Below are 25,046 nucleotides of genomic sequence, written 5' to 3' on the forward strand. Positions count from 1 at the left end.
CAACCACAGACCACGTGTTACCATGCCAGCCAAGGACCTCCACGTCCGGCTTCTTCACCTGCGGGATGGTCTGAGACCAGCCACCCGGACAGCTGACGAAACTGTGGGTTTGCACAACTAAAGAATTTCTGCACAAACTGTCAAGGGAAGCTTATCTGCATGCTCGACATCCTCACCAAGGTCTTGATCTGATTGCAGTTTGGTGTCGTAATCAACTTCAATTGGCATATGCTCACCTTCGATGACCACTGGCACGCTGGAGAAGTGTGCTTTTCACGGATGAATCCCGGTTTCAACTGTACTGGACAGCTGGCGTCGTGTGGGCGAGCAGTTGGCTGATGTCAACATTGTGAACAGAGTGCCCCATGGTGGCGGTGGGGTTATGGTATGTGCAGGCATAAGCTATGGGCAACGAACACAATTGCATTTTATCTATGGCATTTTTAATGCACAGACACCGTGATGAGGTCATGAGGTCCATTGCAGTGCCATTCATCCGCTGCCATCACCTCATGTTTCAGCATGATAATGCATTTCCCCATGTCGCAAGGATCTGAACACAATTCCTGGAAGCTGAAAATGTCCCAGTTCTTCCATGACCTGCATAGTCTCCAGACATGTTACCCATTGAGCATGTTTGGGATGCACTGGATCGACGTGTACGACAGCGTGTTCCAGTCATGTGAAATCCATAGATTAGGGACTAATTTAGGGCCTAATCTTGAAATTGCTGCATTTGTCTCTCCCTGACTGGAGAATGATGGCGCCGACAGAGATGGTCGCCTCGCTTCGCGTTTTTAGGAAACTATGGAGTATTTTGTTTTTTAATGTATTATTTCTTACATTGTTACCCCAGGAAATTCTTATTACATACAGCTGGCAAGAACTATTGGATATAAGAGCAACGTAAATTTCCCAACATTACGACCAGGAATGCGACTTTCCCGATGCGGATCCTCTCTTTGGAACACCACTCAGGACAATGGATCGGACCCAAAACAACAACGGCGCCGCAGAAGGGGTAGACGAAGCGGTCTTCTGGTCAGGCTCCGTAGACCTGCACATCGTGCACCGCTCCCGAGTATACTATTAGCCAATGTCCAGTCTTTTGACAACAAGGTAGACGAAATTCGAGCAAGTGTTGCCTTCCAGAGAGACATCAGAGATTGTAACGTTCTTTGTTTCACGGAAACATGGCTCACTCGGGATACGTTATCAGAGTCGGTACAGCCACCTGGTTTCTTCACACATCACGCCGACAGAAACAAACATCTCCCTGGTAAGAAGAAGGGTGTATGCCTTATGGTTAAGTCCTTTTGTTCACCTGACCTAGAATTCCTTACAATCAAATGTCGACCACATTATCTTCACCGCAGCCAACAGGAGTAAAACAGTTAAACGTGTTAACCATCGCAAGGCTGTCGGCCCAGACGGCATCCCCAGCCGCGTCCTCAGAGCATGTGCAGACCAGCTGGCTGGTGTGTTTACGAACATATTCAATCAATCCCAGTCTGCTGTTCCCACATGCTTCAAGAGGGCCACCATTGTTCCTGTTCCCAAGAAGGCTAAGGTAACTGAGCTAAATGACTATCACACTGTAGCAGTCACTTCCATCATCATGAAGTGCTATGAGAGACTTGTCAAGGATCATATCACCTCCACCCTACCTGACAACCTAGACCCACTCCAATATGCTTACCGCCCCAATAGGTCCACAGAAGATGCCATCGCAACCACACTGCACACTGCCCTATCCCATCTGGACAAGAGGAATTCCTATGTAAGAATGCTGTTCATCGACTACAGCTCAGCATTTAACAACATAGTACCCTCCAAACTCGTCATCGAGCTCGAGACCCTGGGTCTCGACCCCGCCCTGTGCAACTGGGTCCTGGACTTTGACGGGCCGCCACCAGGTGGTGAGGGTAGGAAACAACATCTCCACCCTGCTGATCCTCAATACTGGGGCACCGCAAGATTGCGTTCTCAGCCCTCTCCTGTACTCCCTGTTCACCCATGACTGTGTGGCCATGCACGCCTCCAACTCAATCATCACGTTTGCAGACGACACTACAGTGGTAGGCTTGATTACCAACAATGACGAGACGGCCTAAAGGGAGGAGGTGAGGGCCCTCGGAGTGTGGTGTCAGGAAAATAACCTCTCGCTCAACGTCAACAAAATAAAGGAGATGATTGTGGACTTCAGGAAACAGCAGAGGGTGCACTCCCCTATCCACATCGACGGGACAGTAGTGGAGAAGGTGGGAAGTTTTAAGTTCCCCGGCGTACACATCACGGACAAACTGAAATGGACCACCCACACAGACAGCGTGTTGAAGAAAGCGTAACAGAGGCCAAAAAGATCATCAAGGACAACAACCACCTGAGCCACTGCCTGTTCACCCCTCTATCATCCAGAAGGTGAGGTCAGTACAGGTGCATCAAAGCTGGGACCGAGAGACTGAAAAACAGCTTCTATCTCAAGGCCATCAGGCTGTTAAACAGCCATCACTAACATTGAGTGGCTGCTGCCAACAGACTGACTCAATCTCAAGCCACTTTAATAATAAAAAATTATAAAATTATAAAAAAAGCAATGCCACATAATATAATGTTTACATACCCATCTCATATGTACATACTGTACTCTATACTATCTACTGCATCTTGCCTATGCCGTTCGGCCATCACTCATCCATATACACTGCTCAAAAAAATAAAGGGAACACTTAAACAACACAATGTAACTCCAAGTCAATCACACTTCTGTGAAATCAAACTGTCCACTTAGGAAGCAACACTGACAATACATTTCACATGCTGTTGTGCAAATGGAATAGACAACAGGTGGAAATTATAGGCAATTTGCAAGACACCCCCAATAAAGGAGTAGTTCTGCAGGTGATAACCACAGACCACTTCTCAGTTCCTATGCTTCCTGGCTGATGTTTTGGTCACTTTTGAATGCTGGCGGTGCTTTCACTCTAGTGGTAGCATGAGACGGAGTCTACAACCCACACAAGTGGCTCAGGTAGTGCAGCTCATCCAAGATGGAACATCAATGCGAGCTGTGGCAAGAAGGTTTGCTGTGTCTGTCAGCGTAGTGTCCAGAGCATGGAGGCGCTAACAGGAGACAGGCCAGTACATCCGGAGACGTGGAGGAGGCCGTAGGAGGGCAACAACCCAGCAGCAGGACCGCTATCTCCGCCTTTGTGCAAGGAGGAGCAGGAGGAGCACTGCCAGAGCCCTGCAAAATGACCTCCAGCAGGCCACAAATGTGCATGTGTCTGCTCAACTGGTCAGAAACAGATTCCATGAGGGTGGTATGAGGGCCCGACGTCCACAGGTGGGGGTTACAGCCCAACACCATGCAGGACGTTTGGCATTTGCCAGAGAACACCAAGATTGGCAAATCTTCACAGATGAAAGCAGGTTCACACTGAGCACATGTGACAGACGTGACAGAGTCTGGAGACGCCGTGGAGAACGTTCTGCTGCCTGCAACATCCTCCAGCATGACCGGTTTAGCGGTGGGTCAGTCATGGTGTGGGGTGGCATTTCTTTGGGGGCCCGCACAGTCCTCCATGTGCTCGCCAGAGGTAGCCTGACTGCCATTAGGTACCGAGATGAGGTCCTCAGACCCCTTGTGAGACCATATGCTGGTGTGGTTGGCCCTGGGTTCCTCCTAATGCAAGACAATGCTAGACCTCATGTGGATGGAGTGTGTCAGCAGTTCCTGCAAGAGGAAGGCATTGATGCTACAGACTGTCCAGGAGTTGGCGGATGCTTTAGTCCAGGTCTGGGAGGAGATCCCTCAGTAGACCATCCGCCACCTCATCAGGAGCATGCCCAGGCGTTGTAGGGAGGTCATACAGGCACGTGGAGGCCCACACACTACTGAGCCTCATTTTGACTTGTTTTAAGGACATTACATCAAAGTTGGATCAGCCTGTAGTGTGGTTTTCCACTTTAATTTTGAGTGTGACTCCAAATCCAGACCTCCATGGGTTGATAAATTTGATTTCCATTGATCATTTTTGTGTGATTTTGTTGTCAGCACATTCAACTATGTAAAGAAAAAAGTATTTAATAAGAATATTTCATTCATTCAGATCTAGGATGTGTTATTTTAGTGTTCCCTTTATTTTTTGGAGCAGTGTATTTATATGTACATATTCTTATTCTTTCCTTTACACTTGTGTGTATAAGGTAGTTGTGAAATTGTTAGATTACTTGTTAGATATTACTGCACGGTCGGAACTAGAAGCACAAGCATTTCGCTACACTCGCATTAATATCTGCTAACCATGTGTATGTGGCCAATAAGATTAGATTTGATTTGATTATATTTTTGTTCAGTGTCGTTAACCACACCTTACACCAGAAATGAAAATCAGTTGTCAAATCAGTTTAGAGAAATTATATAGATAAATATGTGTGTCTAACAGATCCATAAGTGTTCTCCAAAATGTCCCAAAAATATTAATATACTATTAATCAACAGTGACAGATACACCAGTGCAGCAAGTTAAAAAGATCTGGCATCGACCCTCAGATCCTCAAAAAGTTCTACAGCTGCACCATTGAGAGCATCTTGACTGGCTGCATCACCGCTTGGTATGGCATCTGCTTGGCATCCGACCGCAAGGCACTACAGAGGGTAGTGCGTACGGCCAAGTCCCTCACTGGGGCCGACAACCTGCCGTCCAGGACATAGTTTTGCATCTAATCCGGTTTCGGCATAAAAAATGACTGAAGTCCCAAATTCATGAAAAATATGGTCACGGATTGGGATCCACTCCCTTGCAAAAATGTGTGTGTGTGTGTGTGTGTGTGTTTACCAGGTCGTTTGGGCCCTGGCGAGGTGTGTGAGCCCATGCCATGATGCCCAGGCTGCAGAGTGGCAGAGGAGCCTGGCATGATGGAGTCATTACTACAGACTGATAGAGTGTCTGGAGGGAGAGAGAGGGAGGAGGAGGGAGAGAGAGGGAGGGAGGAGGGGGGAGAGAGAGGGAGGAGGAGGGAGAGAGAGGGAGGAGGAGGGAGAGAGAGGGAGGAGGAGGGAGAGAGAGGGAGGAGGAGGGTGAGAAGGAGAGAGGGAGGAGGGGGGAGAGGGAGGGGGGTGAGAGGGAGGAGGGGGGAGAGGGAGGAGGGTGAGAGGGAGGAGGAGGGAGAGGGAGGAGGGGGGAGGGAGAGAGGGAGGAGGAGGGAGAGAGGGAGGAGGGTAAGAGGGAGGAGGGAGAGGGGGGTGAGAGGGAGGAGGAGGGAGAGAGAGGGAGGAGGAGGGAGAGAGAGGGAGGAGGAGGGTGAGAAGGAGAGAGGGAGGAGGGGGGAGTGAGAGGGGGGAGAGGGAGGGGGGTGAGAGGGAGGAGGGGGGAGAGGGAGGGGGGTGAGAGGGAGGAGGAGGGAGAGGGAGGAGGGTGAGAGGGAGGAGGAGGGAGAGGGAGGAGGGGGGAGGGAGAGAGGGAGGAGGAGGGAGAGAGTGAGGAGGAGGGTGAGAGGGAGGAGGAGGGAGAGAGGGAGGAGGGAGAGGGGGGTGAGAGGGAGGAGGAGGGAGAGAGGGGGAGGAGGAGGGTGAGAAGGAGGAGGGGGGAGAGGGAGGGGGGTGAGAGGGAGGAGGGTGAGAGGGAGGAGGAGGGAGAGGGAGGAGGAGGGAGAGGGAGGGAGAGAGGGAGGAGGGGGGAGCGAGAGGGAGGAGGGGGGAGAGAGAGGGAGGAGGGTGAGTGAGAAAGAGGTTATCAAAGACAGAAGAGGATTCTGAACACACATTTCTCCCCCTACTCATAATACATAGAATAATCCACAGTATAGAGCTTTTCTAAAACTCAATGACACTTCCTCCTACCGACACCTCCTCACCCACCTTTATGGTTGAATATCCCCTCCATCTCCATGGAGGAGCGTGAGTGGGCGATGCAGAGCATGGCGCAGGGTACCAGTCCCTCGTGGGCAGGGGAGCGGTCCGTGGTCCTCACCAGACACCAGTCAGGCTTGTCATGGCACCTCTCCAGGACCTCCACAGTCTGGCCCCTCCGGACGGTCAGCTCGTTGCTGTTACCAGCCATGAAGTCATGGATCACCACGGTCAGCTCACAGCCACCAGACAGCTGGAGGAGAGGAGAGAGAGATGGTCAGGAGGAATGTAGAATCATACGAGGAGGTGGATCATTATTACATCCTTTCCCTGAGAGGCTAAAGCAACAACGTCCTCAGGTTCTTTTCAACTGAAGCCTTTTCTTCATGATCACAAATACTGTATGCTGTATATGATATTGGTATGGCCAGAGAGATGACCAGTGTGTGTGTGTGTGCTCACCTGTCTGGGGTATATGATATTGGTATGGCCAGAGAGATGACCAGTGTGTGTGTGTGTGCTCACCTGTCTGGGGTATATGATATTGGTATGGCCAGAGAGATGACCAGTGTGTGTGTGTGTGCTCACCTGTCTTGGGTATATGATATTGGTATGGCCAGAGAGATGACCAGTGTGTGTGTGTGTGTGCTCACTTGTCTTGGGTATATGATATTGGTATGGCCAGAGAGATGACCAGTGTGTGTGTGTGTGCTCACCTGTCTGGGGTATATGATATTGGTATGGCCAGAGAGATGACCAGTGTGTGTGTGTGTGTGCTCACCTGTCTGGGGTATATGATATTGGTATGGCCAGAGAGATGACCAGTGTGTGTGTGCTCACCTTGTCGCTGTCCAGTGTGTTCTGTGAGGTGCGTGAAGCGATAGAGATGGTGTCTGGTTGGCTGCTGCCATCACCCTGGCTGTCCAAGTCCTCTCCATCCCTGACAAATACACAGGCAGAGGTGAGTGTGGAAGTGTATGTTTGGGGAGGTGGTTATGTGTGTGTCTACATGCATATGAGTGTACACAGATTACAAAACATTAAGAACACCTCCCTAATATTGAGTTGCACCCCCCTCCTGCCCTCAGAACAGCCTCAATTCATAGGGGCATGGACTCAACAAGGCATGGACTCTACAAGGCATGAACTCTACCAGGCATGGACTCCACAAGGTAATGGACCCCACAAGGCATGAACTCCACAAGGCATGGACTCCACAAGGGCATGGACTCCACAAGGCAATGGACTCCACAAGGCAATGGACTCCACAAGGCAATGGACTCCACAAGGCCATGGACTCCACAAGGCAATGGACTCCACAAGGCAATGGACTCCACAAGGCAATGGACTACAAGGTGTCGAACGCATTCCACAGGGATGCTGGTCCATGTTCACTCCAAAGCTTCCCACAGTTGTGTCAAGTTGGCTGAATGTCCTTTGGGTGGTTGGCCATTCTTGATACACATGGGAAACTGTTGAGTGTGAAAAATCCAGCAGCGTTGCAGTTCTTGACACACTCAGCCTGGCACCTACCACCACACCCCATTTAAAGGCACTCAAATATTTTGTCTTGACAATTCAGCCTCCATGTGTCAATTGTCTCAAGGGTTAAACATCCTTCTTTAACATGTCTCCTCCCCTTCATCTACACTGATTGAAGTGGATTTAACAGGTGACATCGATAACGGATCATAGCGTTCACCAGGTAAGTCTATGTCATGGAGAGAGCAGGTGTTCATAATGTTTTGTACACTCAGTGTATGTGTATCTCTGTGTGTGTAGGTGTGTACTTATGCATTTGTGTACCTGTACCTGCGGTGTCCCTTGTGGTGCTTGGCGGTGGCAGACTTAGGGATGTGTATGGGTTCCTTCAGAGCTCCTCTCAGGTGGATGGTTCGCTCCTGGATCACCTCCCTGACGTGTTTGATCCAATCCTGCTTGTTCTCAATGCTCGACGCCTGCCATTGGCCCAGGGAAGGGGTCAAAGGTCGTAAATTAATTCACCCAATCACCTCGCTCTCAGAACTCACATTTTAGTCTAAACAGTTTCATACACCCAAACGGTTATATTCCAATACCCACACGACTTCATTCTAAGTAGTAAGCTAGTGTGGACATTGAAACAGAGAATAAGGAGAGTAGGAGAGGAAAGGAGACAAAGAGAGGAGGCCACAGTAGAGTATTGAGATGCAGCCGAGGGCTATATTATGTGATAGGCTAGTTAGTACAGTTTTACTCACCATTGATCCATGTTTGCATCCCTGACTTGGCTTTGGTTCAAATATAGAATAGAGCATTTCACTGGTTTGTGTTTAGTTCATTTATATTACATTTTCAATGATGACAGAATGGCTCGAGATGACTGACGGACCACAGTTAGAGCATTTTGGTGGTGGCTAGTTAGTTAATTAGGTGGTAAACAGTTATATTGATGGACAGAATAGGAACAGAGTCATTATATTATGTCAGAGACAACTGGTTAGGAGTAGGGCAACATGATTTTCCAACCACTGACACAAACAAGAGGCGTCAGTACTAAAACTATCTTTGGAGGTGGGCATTAAAAACATATAAGATGTTCAATTCGGTAAGGAGACAGAGAGAGAGACGGAAGATAAAGCCCCTTGAATTGAACTGATAGAGGGTCAACACGTGAGGTGTCAAATCCTAAAACAAGAAGAGATCCATTTTTCTAGAAGAGAAAACTGTACATGCCTCTCATCCATACAGAGGATGTAAAAAGTAGCTAGAGGGTGTGGGAGTTGGAGGAATTGTGGGAGTTTAGGGGTTAAAGTTCATGTCAGTGGTGTTGGCGTAAGCATGTTAGCCCACGGTTGGTTGGCAAACAAACATTGAATATTCAGAGATACAAACATAAACAAAACAGCCCCAGCCACAGATGTACGGTACTAGACTGTGTGATAGAACAGTCATTAGAGAGATAAAGACAGCAAGGTAACAGATGTACTGTACTAGACTGTGTGATAGAACAGTCATTAGAGAGATAAAGACAGCAAGGTAACAGATGTACGGTACTAGACTGTGTGATAGAACAGTCATTAGAGAGATAAAGACAGCAAGGTAACAGATGTACTGTACTAGACTGTATAATAGAACAGTCATTAGAGAGATAAAGACAGCAAGGTAACAGATGTACGGTACTAGACTGTGTGATAGAACAGTCATTAGAGAGATAAATACAGCAAGGTAACAGATGTACGGTACTAGACTGTGTGATAGAACAGTCATTAGAGAGATAAATACAGCAAGGTAACAGATGTACGGTACTAGACTGTGTGATAGAACAGTCATTAGAGAGATAAATACAGCAAGGTAACAGATGTACGGTACTAGACTGTGTGATAGAACAGTCATTAGAGAGATAAATACAGCAAGGTAACAGATGTACGGTACTAGACTGTGTGATAGAACAGTCATTAGAGAGATAAATACAGCAAGGTAACAGATGTACGGTACTAGACTGTGTGATAGAACAGTCATTAGAGAGATAAATACAGCAAGGTAACAGATGTACGGTACTAGACTGTGTGATAGAACAGTCATTAGAGAGATAAATACAGCAAGGTAACAGATGTACGGTACTAGACTGTATGATAGAACAGTCATTAGAGAGATAAAGACAGCAAGGTAACAGATGTACGGTACTAGACTGTGTGATAGAACAGTCATTAGAGAGATAAATACAGCAAGGTAACAGATGTACGGTACTAGACTGTGTGATAGAACAGTCATTAGAGAGATAAAGACAGCAAGGTAACAGATGTACGGTACTAGACTGTGTGATAGAACAGTCATTAGAGAGATAAAGACAGCAAGGTAACAGATGTACGGTACTAGACTGTGTGATAGAACAGTCATTAGAGAGATAAAGACAGCAAGGTAACAGATGTACGGTACTAGACTGTGTGATAGAACAGTCATTAGAGACAACACAGAGAGATAAAGACAGCAAGGTAACAGATGTACGGTACTAGACTGTGTGATAGAACAGTCATTAGAGACAACACAGAGAGATAAAGACAGCAAGGTAACAGATGTACGGTACTAGACTGTATGATAGAACAGTCATCAGAGACAACACAGAGAGATAAAGACAGCAAGGTAACAGATGTACGGTACTAGACTGTGTGATAGAACAGTCATTAGAGACAACACAGAGAGATAAAGACAGCAAGGTAATAGATGTACTGTACTAGACTAGACTATGATAGAACAGTCATTAGAGACAACACAGAGAGATAAAGACAGCAAGGTAACAGATGTACGGTACTAGACTGTATGATAGAACAGTCATCAGAGACAACACAGAGAGATAAAGACAGCAAGGTAACAGATGTACGGTACTAGACTGTGTGATAGAACAGTCATTAGAGACAACACAGAGAGATAAAGACAGCAAGGTAACAGATGTACGGTACTAGACTGTGTGATAGAACAGTCATTAGAGACAACACAGAGAGATAAAGACAGCAAGGTAACAGATGCACGGTACTAGACTGTATGATAGAACAGTCATTAGAGACAACACAGAGAGATAAAGACAGCAAGGTAACAGATGTACGGTACTAGACTGTATGATAGAACAGTCATTAGAGACAACACAGAGAGATAAAGACAGCAAGGTAACAGATGTACGGTACTAGACTGTATGATAGAACAGTCATTAGAGACAACACAGAGAGATAAAGACAGCAAGGTAACAGATGTACGGTACTAGACTGTATGATAGAACAGTCATTAGAGACAACACAGAGAGATAAAGACAGCAAGGTAACAGATGTACGGTACTAGACTGTATGATAGAACAGTCATTAGAGAGATAAAGACAGCAAGGTAACAGATGTACGGTACTAGACTGTATGATAGAACAGTCATTAGAGAGATAAAGACAGCAAGGTAACAGATGTACGGTACTAGACTGTGTGATAGAACAGTCATTAGAGAGATAAAGACAGCAAGGTAACAGATGTACGGTACTAGACTGTGTGATAGAACAGTCATTAGAGAGATAAAGGCAGCAAGGTAACAGATGTACGGTACTAGACTGTATGATAGAACAGTCATCAGAGACAACACAGAGAGATAAAGACAGCAAGGTAACAGATGTACTGTACTAGACTGTATGATAGAACAGTCATCAGAGACAACACAGAGAGATAAAGACAGCAAGGTAACAGATGTACTGTACTAGACTGTATGATAGAACAGTCATTAGAGACAACACAGAGAGATAAAGACAGCAAGGTAATAGATGTACTAGACTAGACTGTATGATAGAACAGTCATCAGAGACAACACAGAGAGATAAAGACAGCAAGGTAACAGATGCACGGTACTAGACTGTATGATAGAACAGTCATCAGAGAGATAAAGACAGCAAGGTAACAGATGTACTGTACTAGACTAGACTATGATAGAACAGTCATCAGAGACAACACAGAGAGATAAAGACAGCAAGGTAACAGATGCACGGTACTAGACTGTATGATAGAACAGTCATCAGAGACAACACAGAGAGATAAAGACAGCAAGGTAACAGATGTACGGTACTAGACTGTGTGATAGAACAGTCATTAGAGACAACACAGAGAGATAAAGACAGCAAGGTAATAGATGTACTGTACTAGACTAGACTATGATAGAACAGTCATTAGAGACAACACAGAGAGATAAAGACAGCAAGGTAACAGATGTACGGTACTAGACTGTATGATAGAACAGTCATCAGAGACAACACAGAGAGATAAAGACAGCAAGGTAACAGATGTACGGTACTAGACTGTGTGATAGAACAGTCATTAGAGACAACACAGAGAGATAAAGACAGCAAGGTAACAGATGTACGGTACTAGACTGTGTGATAGAACAGTCATTAGAGACAACACAGAGAGATAAAGACAGCAAGGTAACAGATGCACGGTACTAGACTGTATGATAGAACAGTCATTAGAGACAACACAGAGAGATAAAGACAGCAAGGTAACAGATGTACGGTACTAGACTGTATGATAGAACAGTCATTAGAGACAACACAGAGAGATAAAGACAGCAAGGTAACAGATGTACGGTACTAGACTGTATGATAGAACAGTCATTAGAGACAACACAGAGAGATAAAGACAGCAAGGTAACAGATGTACGGTACTAGACTGTATGATAGAACAGTCATTAGAGACAACACAGAGAGATAAAGACAGCAAGGTAACAGATGTACGGTACTAGACTGTATGATAGAACAGTCATTAGAGAGATAAAGACAGCAAGGTAACAGATGTACGGTACTAGACTGTATGATAGAACAGTCATTAGAGAGATAAAGACAGCAAGGTAACAGATGTACGGTACTAGACTGTGTGATAGAACAGTCATTAGAGAGATAAAGACAGCAAGGTAACAGATGTACGGTACTAGACTGTGTGATAGAACAGTCATTAGAGAGATAAAGGCAGCAAGGTAACAGATGTACGGTACTAGACTGTATGATAGAACAGTCATCAGAGACAACACAGAGAGATAAAGACAGCAAGGTAACAGATGTACTGTACTAGACTGTATGATAGAACAGTCATCAGAGACAACACAGAGAGATAAAGACAGCAAGGTAACAGATGTACTGTACTAGACTGTATGATAGAACAGTCATTAGAGACAACACAGAGAGATAAAGACAGCAAGGTAATAGATGTACTAGACTAGACTGTATGATAGAACAGTCATCAGAGACAACACAGAGAGATAAAGACAGCAAGGTAACAGATGCACGGTACTAGACTGTATGATAGAACAGTCATCAGAGAGATAAAGACAGCAAGGTAACAGATGTACTGTACTAGACTAGACTATGATAGAACAGTCATCAGAGACAACACAGAGAGATAAAGACAGCAAGGTAACAGATGCACGGTACTAGACTGTATGATAGAACAGTCATCAGAGACAACACAGAGAGATAAAGACAGCAAGGTAACAGATGTACTGTACTAGACTGTATGATAGAACAGTCATCAGAGACAACACAGAGAGATAAAGAGACCAAGGTAACATATGTACTGTACTAGACTGTATGATAGAACAGTCATCAGAGACAACACAGAGAGATAAAGACAGCAAGGTAATAGATGTACTGTACTAGACTGTATGATAGAACAGTCATCAGAGACAACACAGAGAGATAAAGACAGCAAGGTAACAGATGTACTGTACTAGACTGTATGATAGAACAGTCGTTAGAGACAACACAGAGAGATAAAGAGACCAAGGTAATAGATGTACTGTACTAGACTGTATGATAGAACAGTCGTTAGAGACAACACAGAGAGATAAAGACAGCAAGGTAACAGATGTACTGTACTAGACTAGACTATGATAGAACAGTCATCAGAGACAACACAGAGAGATAAAGACAGCAAGGTAACAGATGTACTGTACTAGACTGTATGATAGAACAGTCGTTAGAGACAACACAGAGAGATAAAGACAGCAAGGTAATAGATGTACTGTACTAGACTAGACTATGATATAACAGTCATCAGAGACAACACAGAGAGATAAAGACAGCAAGGTAATAGATGTACTAGACTAGACTGTATGATAGAACAGTCATCAGAGACAACACAGAGAGATAAAGACAGCAAGGTAACAGATGTACTGTACTAGACTAGACTATGATAGAACAGTCATCAGAGACAACACAGAGAGATAAAGACAGCAAGGTAACAGATGTACTGTACTAGACTGTATGATAGAACAGTCGTTAGAGACAACACAGAGAGATAAAGACACCAAGGTAACATATGTACTGTACTAGACTAGACTATGATATAACAGTCATTAGAGACAACACAGAGAGATAAAGAGACCAAGGTAATAGATGTACTGTACTAGACTGTATGATAGAACAGTCATCAGAGACAACACAGAGAGATAAAGACACCAAGGTAACATATGTACTGTACTAGACTAGACTCTATGATAGAACAGTCATTAGAGACAACACAGAGAGATAAAGACAGCAAGGTAACAGATGTACTGAACTAGACTGTATGATAGAACAGTCATTAGAGACAACACAGAGAGATAAAGAGACCAAGGTAACAGATGTACTGTACTAGACTATGATAGAACAGTCATCAGAGACAACACAGAGAGATAAAGACAGCAAGGTAACATATGTACTAGACTAGACTATGATAGAACAGTCATCAGAGACAACACAGAGAGATAAAGACAGCAAGGTAATAGATGTACTGTAATAGACTGTATGATAGAACAGTCATCAGAGACAACACAGAGAGATAAAGACAGCAAGGTAACATATGTACTAGACTAGACTCTATGATAGAACAGTCATTAGAGACAACACAGAGAGATAAAGACAGCAAGGTAACAGATGTACTGTACTAGACTGTATGATAGAACAGTCATCAGAGACAACACAGAGAGATAAAGAGACCAAGGTAATAGATGTACTAGACTAGACTATGATAGAACAGTCATCAGAGACAACACAGAGAGATAAAGACAGCAAGGTAACAGATGTACTGTACTAGACTAGACTGTATGATAGAACAGTCATCAGAGACAACGCAGAGAGATAAAGACAGCAAGGTAACAGATGTACTGTACTAGACTAGACTGTATGATAGAACAGTCATTAGAGACAACACAGAGAGATAAAGAGACCAAGGTAACAGATGTACTGTACTAGACTGTATGATAGAACAGTCATCAGAGACAACACAGAGAGATAAAGACAGCAAGGTAACAGATGTACTGTACTAGACTAGACTGTATGATAGAACAGTCATCAGAGACAACACAGAGAGATACAGACAGAAAGGTAACAGATGTACTGTACTAGACTGTATGATAGAACAGTCATTAGAGACAACACAGAGAGATAAAGACACCAAGGTAATATATGCACGGTACTAGACTGTATGATAGAACAGTCATTAGAGACAACACAGAGAGATAAAGAGACCAAGGTAATATATGTACTAGACTAGACTATGATAGAACAGTCATCAGAGACAACACAGAGAGATAAAGACTGCAAGGTAATATATGTACTGTACTAGACTAGACTATGATAGAACAGTCATTAGAGACAACACAGAGAGATAAAGACAGCAAGGTAACAGATGTACTAGACTAGACTGTATGATAGAACAGTCATTAGAGACAACACAGAGAGATAAAGACAGCAAGGTAATAGATGTACTAGACTAGACTGTATGATAGAACAGTCATTAGAGACAACACAGAGAGATAAAGACTGCAAGGTAATAGATGTACTAGACTAGACTGTATGATAGAACAGTCATCAGAGACAACACAGAGAGATAAAGACAGCAAGGTAACAGATGTACTGTACTAGACTGTATGATAGAACAGTCATCAGAGACAACACAGAGAGATAAAGACAGCAAGGTAACAGATGTACTGTACTAGACTGTATGATAGAACAGTCGTTAGAGACAACACAGAGAGATAAAGACAGCAAGGTAACAGATGTACTGTACTAGACTGTATGATAGAACAGTCGTTAGAGACAACACAGAGAGATAAAGACAGCAAGGTAATAGATGTACTGTACTAGACTGTATGATAGAACAGTCGTTAGAGACAACACAGAGAGATAAAGACAGCAAGGTAATAGATGTACTGTACTAGACTGTATGATAGAACAGTCATTAGAGACAACACAGAGAGATAAAGACAGCAAGGTAACAGATGTACTGAACTAGACTGTATGATAGAACAGTCATTAGAGACAACACAGAGAGATAAAGACAGCAAGGTAATAGATGTACTGTACTAGACTGTATGATAGAACAGTCATCAGAGACAACACAGAGAGATAAAGACAGCAAGGTAATAGATGTACTAGACTAGACTGTATGATAGAACAGTCATCAGAGACAACACAGAGAGATAAAGACAGCAAGGTAATAGATGTACTAGACTAGACTGTATGATAGAACAGTCATCAGAGACAACACAGAGAGATAAAGACAGCAAGGTAACAGATGTACTGTACTAGACTGTATGATAGAACAGTCATCAGAGACAACACAGAGAGATAAAGACAGCAAGGTAATAGATGTACTAGACTAGACTGTATGATAGAACAGTCATCAGAGACAACACAGAGAGATAAAGACAGCAAGGTAACAGATGTACTGTACTAGACTGTATGATAGAACAGTCATCAGAGACAACACAGAGAGATAAAGACAGCAAGGTAATAGATGTACTAGACTAGACTGTATGATAGAACAGTCATCAGAGACAACACAGAGAGATAAAGACAGCAAGGTAATAGATGTACTGTACTAGACTGTATGATAGAACAGTCATCAGAGACAACACAGAGAGATAAAGACAGCAAGGTAATAGATGTACTAGACTAGACTGTATGATAGAACAGTCATCAGAGACAACACAGAGAGATAAAGACAGCAAGGTAACAGATGTACTGTACTAGACTGTATGATAGAACAGTCATCAGAGACAACACAGAGAGATAAAGACAGCAAGGTAATAGATGTACTAGACTAGACTGTATGATAGAACAGTCATCAGAGACAACACAGAGAGATAAAGACAGCAAGGTAACAGATGTACTGTACTAGACTGTATGATAGAACAGTCATCAGAGACAACACAGAGAGATAAAGACACCAAGGTAACATATGTACTGTACTAGACTAGACTATGATATAACAGTCATTAGAGACAACACAGAGAGATAAAGACAGCAAGGTAATAGATGTACTAGACTAGACTGTATGATAGAACAGTCATCAGAGACAACACAGAGAGATAAAGACAGCAAGGTAACAGATGTACTGTACTAGACTGTATGATAGAACAGTCATCAGAGACAACACAGAGAGATAAAGACACCAAGGTAACATATGTACTGTACTAGACTAGACTATGATATAACAGTCATTAGAGACAACACAGAGAGATAAAGAGACCAATGTAATAGATGTACTGTACTAGACTGTATGATAGAACAGTCATCAGAGACAACACAGAGAGATAAAGACACCAAGGTAACAGATGTACTGTACTAGACTGTATGATAGAACAGTCGTTAGAGACAACACAGAGAGATAAAGACAGCAAGGTAACAGATGTACTGTACTAGACTGTATGATAGAACAGTCGTTAGAGACAACACAGAGAGATAAAGACAGCAAGGTAATAGATGTATAAAGAGGGAGAGAGAGAAGTACAGAAAGGAACAAGAAACAGAGAAGCACATACGAAGGCTCATACGAAGGCTTCATATCCATCAGGCAGTACCATAGTCATGCAATCAAACAGGGGAGAGGAGAGGAGAGGAGAGGAGAGGAGAAGAGGGAAATAGAAGAAAGGAGAAGAGGGGGCAAGTGTAATGAGGCAGAGAGGAGATAAAGGAGAATAGATAAAGGAGAGAGGGATAGATAGATAGATAGATATATAGATAGATAGATAGATAGATAGATAGATAGATAGATGGGGAAAGGGATAATGGGGGAGGAGAGATAAAGGAGAGGAGAGAGGGATAGATGGATGGGAGAGAGGGATAGATGGATGGGGAGAGAGGGATAGATGGATAGGGAGAGAGGGATAGATAGATGGGGAGAGAAAGATGAGAGGAGAGAGGGATAGATGGATGGGGAGAGAAAGATGAGAGGAGAGAGGGATAGATAGATGAGGAGAGAGGGATAGATAGATGGGGAGAGAAAGATGAGAGGAGAGAGGGATAGATGGATGGGGAGAGAAAGATGAGAGGAGAGAGGGATAGATGGATGGGGAGAGAGGGATGGATGGATGGGGAGAGAGGGATAGATAGATGGGGAGAGAAAGATGAGAGGAGAGAGGGATAGATAGATGGGGAGAGAGGGATGAGAGGAGAGAGGGATAGATAGATGGGGAGAGAAAGATGAGAGGAGAGAGGGATAGATAGATGGGGAGAGAAAGATGAGAGGAGAGAGGGATAGATAGATGGGGAGAGAAAGATGAGAGGAGAGAGGGATAGATAGATGGGGAGAGAAAGATGAGAGGAGAGAGGGATAGATAGATGGGGAGAGAAAGATGAGAGGAGAGAGGGATAGATAGATGGGGAGAGAAAGATGAGAGGAGAGAGGGATAGATAGATGGGGAGAGAAAGATGAGAGGAGAGAGGGATAGATAGATGGGGAGAGAAAGATGAGAGGAGAGAGGGATAGATAGATGGGGAGAGAAAGATGAGAGGAGAGAGGGATAGATAGATGGGGAGAGAGGGATGAGAGGAGAGAGGGATAGATAGATGGGGAGAGAAAGATGAGAGGAGAGAGGGATAGATAGATGGGGAGAGAAAGATGAGAGGAGAGAGGGATAGATAGATGGGGAGAGAGGGATGAGAGGAGAGAGGGATAGATAGATGGGGAGAGAAAGATGAGAGGAGAGAGGGATGTAAGGTATTCTCCTCTGTCTTTACCTTGAGTACAATCTTGTTGTCGGAGGTTGGGGTGCGTCCCACCCACAGAGCAAACTTACAGGGGTCTCCCTCAACGTGCTCTGTTACCCCCAACTCTGACGTCTGGAGAGAGGGAGAGAAATCACTCACATTTTATAGGAATTCCTTTGGCAATATGTAAATGTGTATTTAACAATAACACACCATAAACACAGGGAGATACAGACAAATAACGATAGAGACAAAGAGAGAGAGAGAGAGAGAGTTTTACTCACGTAGAGTTTGCTCTTGTACATGTACTTGCTCCGTCCATTGGAGTCCTTGACCTCCTTGCTGAAGACGAGGGACATCTCGAAGAGGAAGAGGTGCCGCTCGCGACCCTTACGGATCAGAGTCTTAGGATCCCATACCTGGCATGACTCCTGCAGGATCAGCTCTCCCTGAGATTCAATGTTCTCATCGAAACCTACAGGGGAGGCAACAAGAGAGAGTTACTTCACCGTACATATGGGCATGAGCATCGCTGGCTAGATGTGTGTGTCTCCTACCCTCCAGCATTGAGAGGTGAATGAGCATCGCTGGCTAGATGTGTGTGTCCTACCCTCCAGCATTGAGAGGTGAATGAGCATCGCTGGCTAGATGTGTGTGTCCTACCCTCCAGCATTGAGAGGTGAATGAGCATCGCTGGCTAGATGTGTGTCTCCTACCCTCCAGCATTGAGAGGTGAATGAGCATCGCTGGCTAGATGTGTGTGTGTCCTACCCTCCAGCATTGAGAGGTGAATGAGCATCGCTGGCTAGATGTGTGTGTGTACTACCCTCCAGCATTGAGAGGTGAATGAGCATCGCTGGCTAGATGTGTGTGTGTCCTACCCTCCAGCATTGAGAGGTGAATGAGCATCGCTGGCTAGATGTGTGTGTGTCCTACCCTCCAGCATTGAGAGGTGAATGAGCATCGCTGGCTAGATGTGTGTGTGTCCTACCCTCCAGCATTGAGAGGTGAATGAGCATCGCTGGCTAGATGTGTGTGTACTACCCTCCAGCATTGAGAGGTGAATGAGCATCGCTGGCTAGATGTGTGTGTCCTACCCTCCAGCATTGAGAGGTGAATGAGCATCGCTGGCTAGATGTGTGTGTGTACTACCCTCCAGCATTGAGAGGTGAATGAGCATCGCTGGCTAGATGTGTGTGTCCTACCCTCCAGCATTGAGAGGTGAATGAGCATCGCTGGCTAGATGTGTGTGTCCTACCCTCCAGCATTGAGAGGTGAATGAGCATCGCTGGCTAGATGTGTGTGTGTCCTACCCTCCAGCATTGAGAGGTGAATGAGCATCGCTGGCTAGATGTGTGTGTCCTACCCTCCAGCATTGAGAGGTGAATGAGCATCGCTGGCTAGATGTGTGTGTCCTACCCTCCAGCATTGAGAGGTGAATGAGCATCGCTGGCTAGATGTGTGTGTCCTACCCTCCAGCATTGAGAGGTGAATGAGCATCGCTGGCTAGATGTGTGTGTCCTACCCTCCAGCATTGAGAGGTGAATGAGCATCGCTGGCTAGATGTGTGTGTCCTACCCTCCAGCATTGAGAGGTGAATGAGCATCGCTGGCTAGATGTGTGTGTCCTACCCTCCAGCATTGAGAGGTGAATGAGCATCGCTGGCTAGATGTGTGTGTGTACTACCCTCCAGCATTGAGAGGTGAATGAGCATCGCTGGCTAGATGTGTGTGTCTCCTACCCTCCAGCATTGAGAGGTGAATGAGCATCGCTGGCTAGATGTGTGTCTCCTACCCTCCAGCATTGAGAGGTGAATGAGCATCGCTGGCTAGATGTGTGTGTGTACTACCCTCCAGCATTGAGAGGTGAATGAGCATCGCTGGCTAGATGTGTGTGTGTACTACCCTCCAGCATTGAGAGGTGAATGAGCATCGCTGGCTAGATGTGTGTGTCCTACCCTCCAGCATTGAGAGGTGAATGAGCATCGCTGGCTAGATGTGTGTGTGTCCTACCCTCCAGCATTGAGAGGTGAATGAGCATCGCTGGCTAGATGTGTGTCTCCTACCCTCCAGCATTGAGAGGTGAATGAGCATCGCTGGCTAGATGTGTGTGTGTCCTACCCTCCAGCATTGAGAGGTGAATGAGCATCGCTGGCTAGATGTGTGTGTCCTACCCTCCAGCATTGAGAGGTGAATGAGCATCGCTGGCTAGATGTGTGTGTGTACTACCCTCCAGCATTGAGAGGTGAATGAGCATCGCTGGCTAGATGTGTGTGTGTACTACCCTCCAGCATTGAGAGGTGAATGAGCATCGCTGGCTAGATGTGTGTGTGTCCTACCCTCCAGCATTGAGAGGTGAATGAGCATCGCTGGCTAGATGTGTGTGTCCTACCCTCCAGCATTGAGAGGTGAATGAGCATCGCTGGCTAGATGTGTGTGTCCTACCCTCCAGCATTGAGAGGTGAATGAGCATCGCTGGCTAGATGTGTGTGTCCTACCCTCCATCCAGCATTGAGAGGTAAATGAGCATCGCTGGCTAGATGTGTGTGTCCTACCCTCCAGCATTGAGAGGTGAATGAGCATCGCTGGCTAGATGTGTGTGTCCTACCCTCCAGCATTGAGAGGTGAATGAGCATCGCTGGCTAGATGTGTGTGTCCTACCCTCCAGCATTGAGAGGTGAATGAGCATCGCTGGCTAGATGTGTGTGTGTACTACCCTCCAGCATTGAGAGGTGAATGAGCATCGCTGGCTAGATGTGTGTGTCTCCTACCCTCCAGCATTGAGAGGTGAATGAGCATCGCTGGCTAGATGTGTGTCTCCTACCCTCCAGCATTGAGAGGTGAATGAGCATCGCTGGCTAGATGTGTGTGTGTACTACCCTCCAGCATTGAGAGGTGAATGAGCATCGCTGGCTAGATGTGTGTGTGTACTACCCTCCAGCATTGAGAGGTGAATGAGCATCGCTGGCTAGATGTGTGTGTCCTACCCTCCAGCATTGAGAGGTGAATGAGCATCGCTGGCTAGATGTGTGTGTGTCCTACCCTCCAGCATTGAGAGGTGAATGAGCATCGCTGGCTAGATGTGTGTCTCCTACCCTCCAGCATTGAGAGGTGAATGAGCATCGCTGGCTAGATGTGTGTGTGTCCTACCCTCCAGCATTGAGAGGTGAATGAGCATCGCTGGCTAGATGTGTGTGTGTCCTACCCTCCAGCATTGAGAGGTGAATGAGCATCGCTGGCTAGATGTGTGTGTGTACTACCCTCCAGCATTGAGAGGTGAATGAGCATCGCTGGCTAGATGTGTGTGTGTACTACCCTCCAGCATTGAGAGGTGAATGAGCATCGCTGGCTAGATGTGTGTGTCTCCTACCCTCCAGCATTGAGAGGTGAATGAGCATCGCTGGCTAGATGTGTGTGTGTACTACCCTCCAGCATTGAGAGGTGCATGAGCATCACTGGCTATATGTATGTGTGTGTCCTACCCTCCAGCATTGAGAGGTGAATGAGCATCGCTGGCTAGATGTGTGTGTGTGTCCTACCCTCCAGCATTGAGAGGTGAATGAGCATCGCTGGCTAGATGTGTGTGTGTGTCCTACCCTCCAGCATTGAGAGGTGAATGAGCATCGCTGGCTAGATGTATGTGTGTGTCCTACCCTCCAGCATTGAGAGGTGCATGGCGTCATTGGCTCTCTTGGGGACACTGAGCATGACCTCCAGTCCATCCTTAATCTCTCCTTTCCCCTCCTCACAGCATGTCAGCAGCTCCTACACATCAGAGAGGCACCCTCAACAAATACCCTTTGAAAGCAAATCTGCCATTTTATTGTGAATGACACTCAGCCAATTAGGGGGTGCCTCAATTACCCATAACCTGGGATGTAGAGGAGAAACAAAAACTATGGTCTGAACGCAGGACCAGATTATGGACGTCAAGTAACATCCTCACTAATGATAACTAGTGTGATGGGTGCATAAAAGCTACTCACCAAATAAAAAAGCATGTCCCTACATTCCTGCTCATCACAATGTAAACATCAGGGTACAAACATTTGTTGTGGTTGTGTATGTGGCTTATAGCAGAGGGTTGCTATGGTTACCTTGAGCAGGAGCTGGTACTTGGTGATTCGCTGAACAGGCTTGATCAGGTAGGAGGAGATAGAGTTTGCTAATCGGTGCCGCTGCTGGATCTCCTGTACACGCCCACACAGAGAAACACAGTGATGTGATTGGATGCAAAGAGCTGTCCGTCACAGTGTGGGCCAATGGGAGAGCAGGGTACTCACGTCAAAGTAGGGACCGGCGTGCTCTAGGATGAGCTGGGTGGAGTCTGGTTTGTTCTTACAGTAGTTCACATACATCTGGAACTTATCAGCCTGGACACACAGAAATACAACTAAATACAACTAAGAGTTTAAACAAATTGACTCCAAAGCCAAACGTTTCCTTGTTGACTCATCACAATTTAGAAATAGAGATATTAAAGTATTTTAATTATTCTTTAGAGTGTATCCTCTCTCTATTTCATAAAAACCTACACACACACACACACACACACACACACTCACTCACTCACCCAGGTGACGAAGCAGTGGCCCACATCTTCTGGTAGCTGTTCATATTTCTCCAGCTCTTTGAGGAAGATACTGATGATGGAAGAGAGGAGAGAGGGAAGAAGAGAGAGTGAGTGAGCAGACACCATAAAACTGTATAGTGTTTCTACATTAGAAATGAACCACAAGTTTCAACTGTTTGACTACCAAAAGCAATGGTTTAGTGTCCATCAGGACAGCTGCAATCATTTGCTGTCTGTCTGTATGTACGGATGTAAACTACATACTTGTGATGGAACTCATAGAGGTCCACCATGTTCCCAAAGATGATGTGTTCCTTGTTGACGATGCCAGGAGGGATCTCCTCTACCCCACTGGTCATCTCCCACAGGTACGTCTGGAGGGAGGAGGATGGAGAGAGGGGGTTAGATCACACACACGGAGGGGGCAGATATATTACATCAAATCATACATGGAATTCAACACGGCACCCTACATTTCAGAAGATCATGTGTTGTGTTCAAATTTCACACGGTGGCGCCAAACACTGGCAGTAGAATCGCACTATAAGTTAGGGCACACGTGTCAAACACTGGCAGTAGAATCGCACTATAAGTTAGGGCACACGTGTCAAACACTGGCAGTAGAATCGCACTATAAGTTAGGGCACACGTGCCAAACACTGGCAGTAGAATCACACTATAAGTTAGGGCACACGTGTCAAACACTGGCAGTAGAATCGCACTATAAGTTAGGGCACACGTGTCAAACACTGGCAGTAGAATCGCACTATAAGTTAGGGCACACGTGTCAAACACTGGCAGTAGAATCGCACTATAAGTTAGGGCACACGTGTCAAACACTGGCAGTAGAATCGCACTATAAGTTAGGGCACACGTGCCAAACACTGGCAGTTGAATCGCACTATAAGTTAGGGCACACGTGTCAAACACTGGCAGTAGAATCGCACTATAAGTTAGGGCACACGTGCCAAACACTGGCAGTAGAATCGCACTATAAGTTAGGGCACACGTGTCAAACACTGGCAGTAGAATCGCACTATAAGTTAGGGCACACGTGTCAAACACTGGCAGTAGAATCGCACTATAAGTTAGGGCACACGTGTCAAACACTGGCAGTAGAATCGCACTATAAGTTAGGGCACACGTGTCAAACATTGGCAGTAGAATCGCACTATAAGTTAGGGCACACGTGTCAAACATTGGCAGTAGAATCGTACTATAAGTTAGGGCACACGTGTCAAACACTGGCAGTAGAATCGTACTATAAGTTAGGGCACACGTGTCAAACATTGGCAGTAGAATCGCACTATAAGTTAGGGCACACGTGTCAAACACTGGCAGTAGAATCGTACTATAAGTTAGGGCACACGTGTCAAACATTGGCAGTAGAATCGCACTATAAGTTAGGGCACACGTGTCAAACATTGGCAGTAGAATCGTACTATAAGTTAGGGCACACGTGTCAAACACTGGCAGTAGAATCGTACTATAAGTTAGGGCACACGTGTCAAACATTGGCAGTAGAATCGCACTATAAGTTAGGGCACACGTGTCAAACATTGGCAGTAGAATCGTACTATAAGTTAGGGCACACGTGTCAAACATTGGCAGTAGAATCGTACTATAAGTTAGGGCACACGTGTCAAACACTGGCAGTAGAATCGCACTATAAGTTAGGGCACACGTGTCAAACATTGGCAGTAGAATCGTACTATAAGTTAGGGCACACGTGTCAAACTCATTCCACGGCGGGCCGAGTGTCCACGGGTTTTCGCTCCTCCCTTGTATGGATGTAAGGTCAATAATTAGTAAGGAGCTCCCCTCCCCTTGGAAAAACCAAAAACCTGCATTCACTCGGCCCTCCATGGGATGAGTCTGCCACCCCTGGGTTAGGGGGTAGAGAAAGAGAGACTAAACTTACGTCCGTACACTCCCTTAGGTCTCTGACATAGGTCTTCTCTGTCTGAATCAGTTCAGCCATGATAAACCTGCTCACACAAACACAAACATGGTTAGCCTCTTCTGCTGATCTACAGCATTATCAACAGAACCCCTTTAGTCTGTCTGCCCTGTTCATTTAGACCTGTAGGAGTTACTGTCTCATCAAAACATTATTATAACAGGCCAGAACGCATTATGATGGGGATGCAT

The 25,046-nt window shown here is 45.5% G+C and overlaps 1 protein-coding gene across 4 annotated transcripts in view; it reads right to left on the bottom strand.

Moving 5' to 3' along the window:
* Window positions 1–25,046, bottom strand: part of LOC110489404 (triple functional domain protein) — a 131,704-nt gene that overhangs the window by 24,398 nt on the left and 82,260 nt on the right. The window contains exons 27-39 of one of the 4 annotated variants that reach the window (XM_036970826.1): window positions 24,817–24,883; window positions 23,160–23,269; window positions 22,896–22,965; window positions 22,606–22,695; window positions 22,420–22,512; window positions 21,976–22,087; window positions 18,608–18,798; window positions 18,354–18,455; window positions 8,095–8,124; window positions 7,667–7,812; window positions 6,695–6,794; window positions 5,864–6,107; window positions 4,842–4,952 (exon numbers count right to left, since the gene is read on the bottom strand). In XM_036970826.1, coding sequence (XP_036826721.1) covers window positions 4,842–4,952; window positions 5,864–6,107; window positions 6,695–6,794; window positions 7,667–7,812; window positions 8,095–8,124; window positions 18,354–18,455; window positions 18,608–18,798; window positions 21,976–22,087; window positions 22,420–22,512; window positions 22,606–22,695; window positions 22,896–22,965; window positions 23,160–23,269; window positions 24,817–24,883 — 1,466 coding nt within the window. Of the gene's footprint in view, window positions 1–4,841; window positions 4,953–5,863; window positions 6,108–6,694; window positions 6,795–7,660; window positions 7,813–8,094; window positions 8,125–18,353; window positions 18,456–18,607; window positions 18,799–21,975; window positions 22,088–22,419; window positions 22,513–22,605; window positions 22,696–22,895; window positions 22,966–23,159; window positions 23,270–24,816; window positions 24,884–25,046 lie in introns of all 4 variants that reach the window. The other 3 variants (XM_036970825.1, XM_036970828.1, XM_036970827.1) reach the window with 3 other exon arrangements.

Source organism: Oncorhynchus mykiss, chromosome 32 (genome assembly GCF_013265735.2).
Source record: "Oncorhynchus mykiss isolate Arlee chromosome 32, USDA_OmykA_1.1, whole genome shotgun sequence".
NCBI classification, from domain to species: domain Eukaryota; kingdom Metazoa; phylum Chordata; class Actinopteri; order Salmoniformes; family Salmonidae; genus Oncorhynchus; species Oncorhynchus mykiss.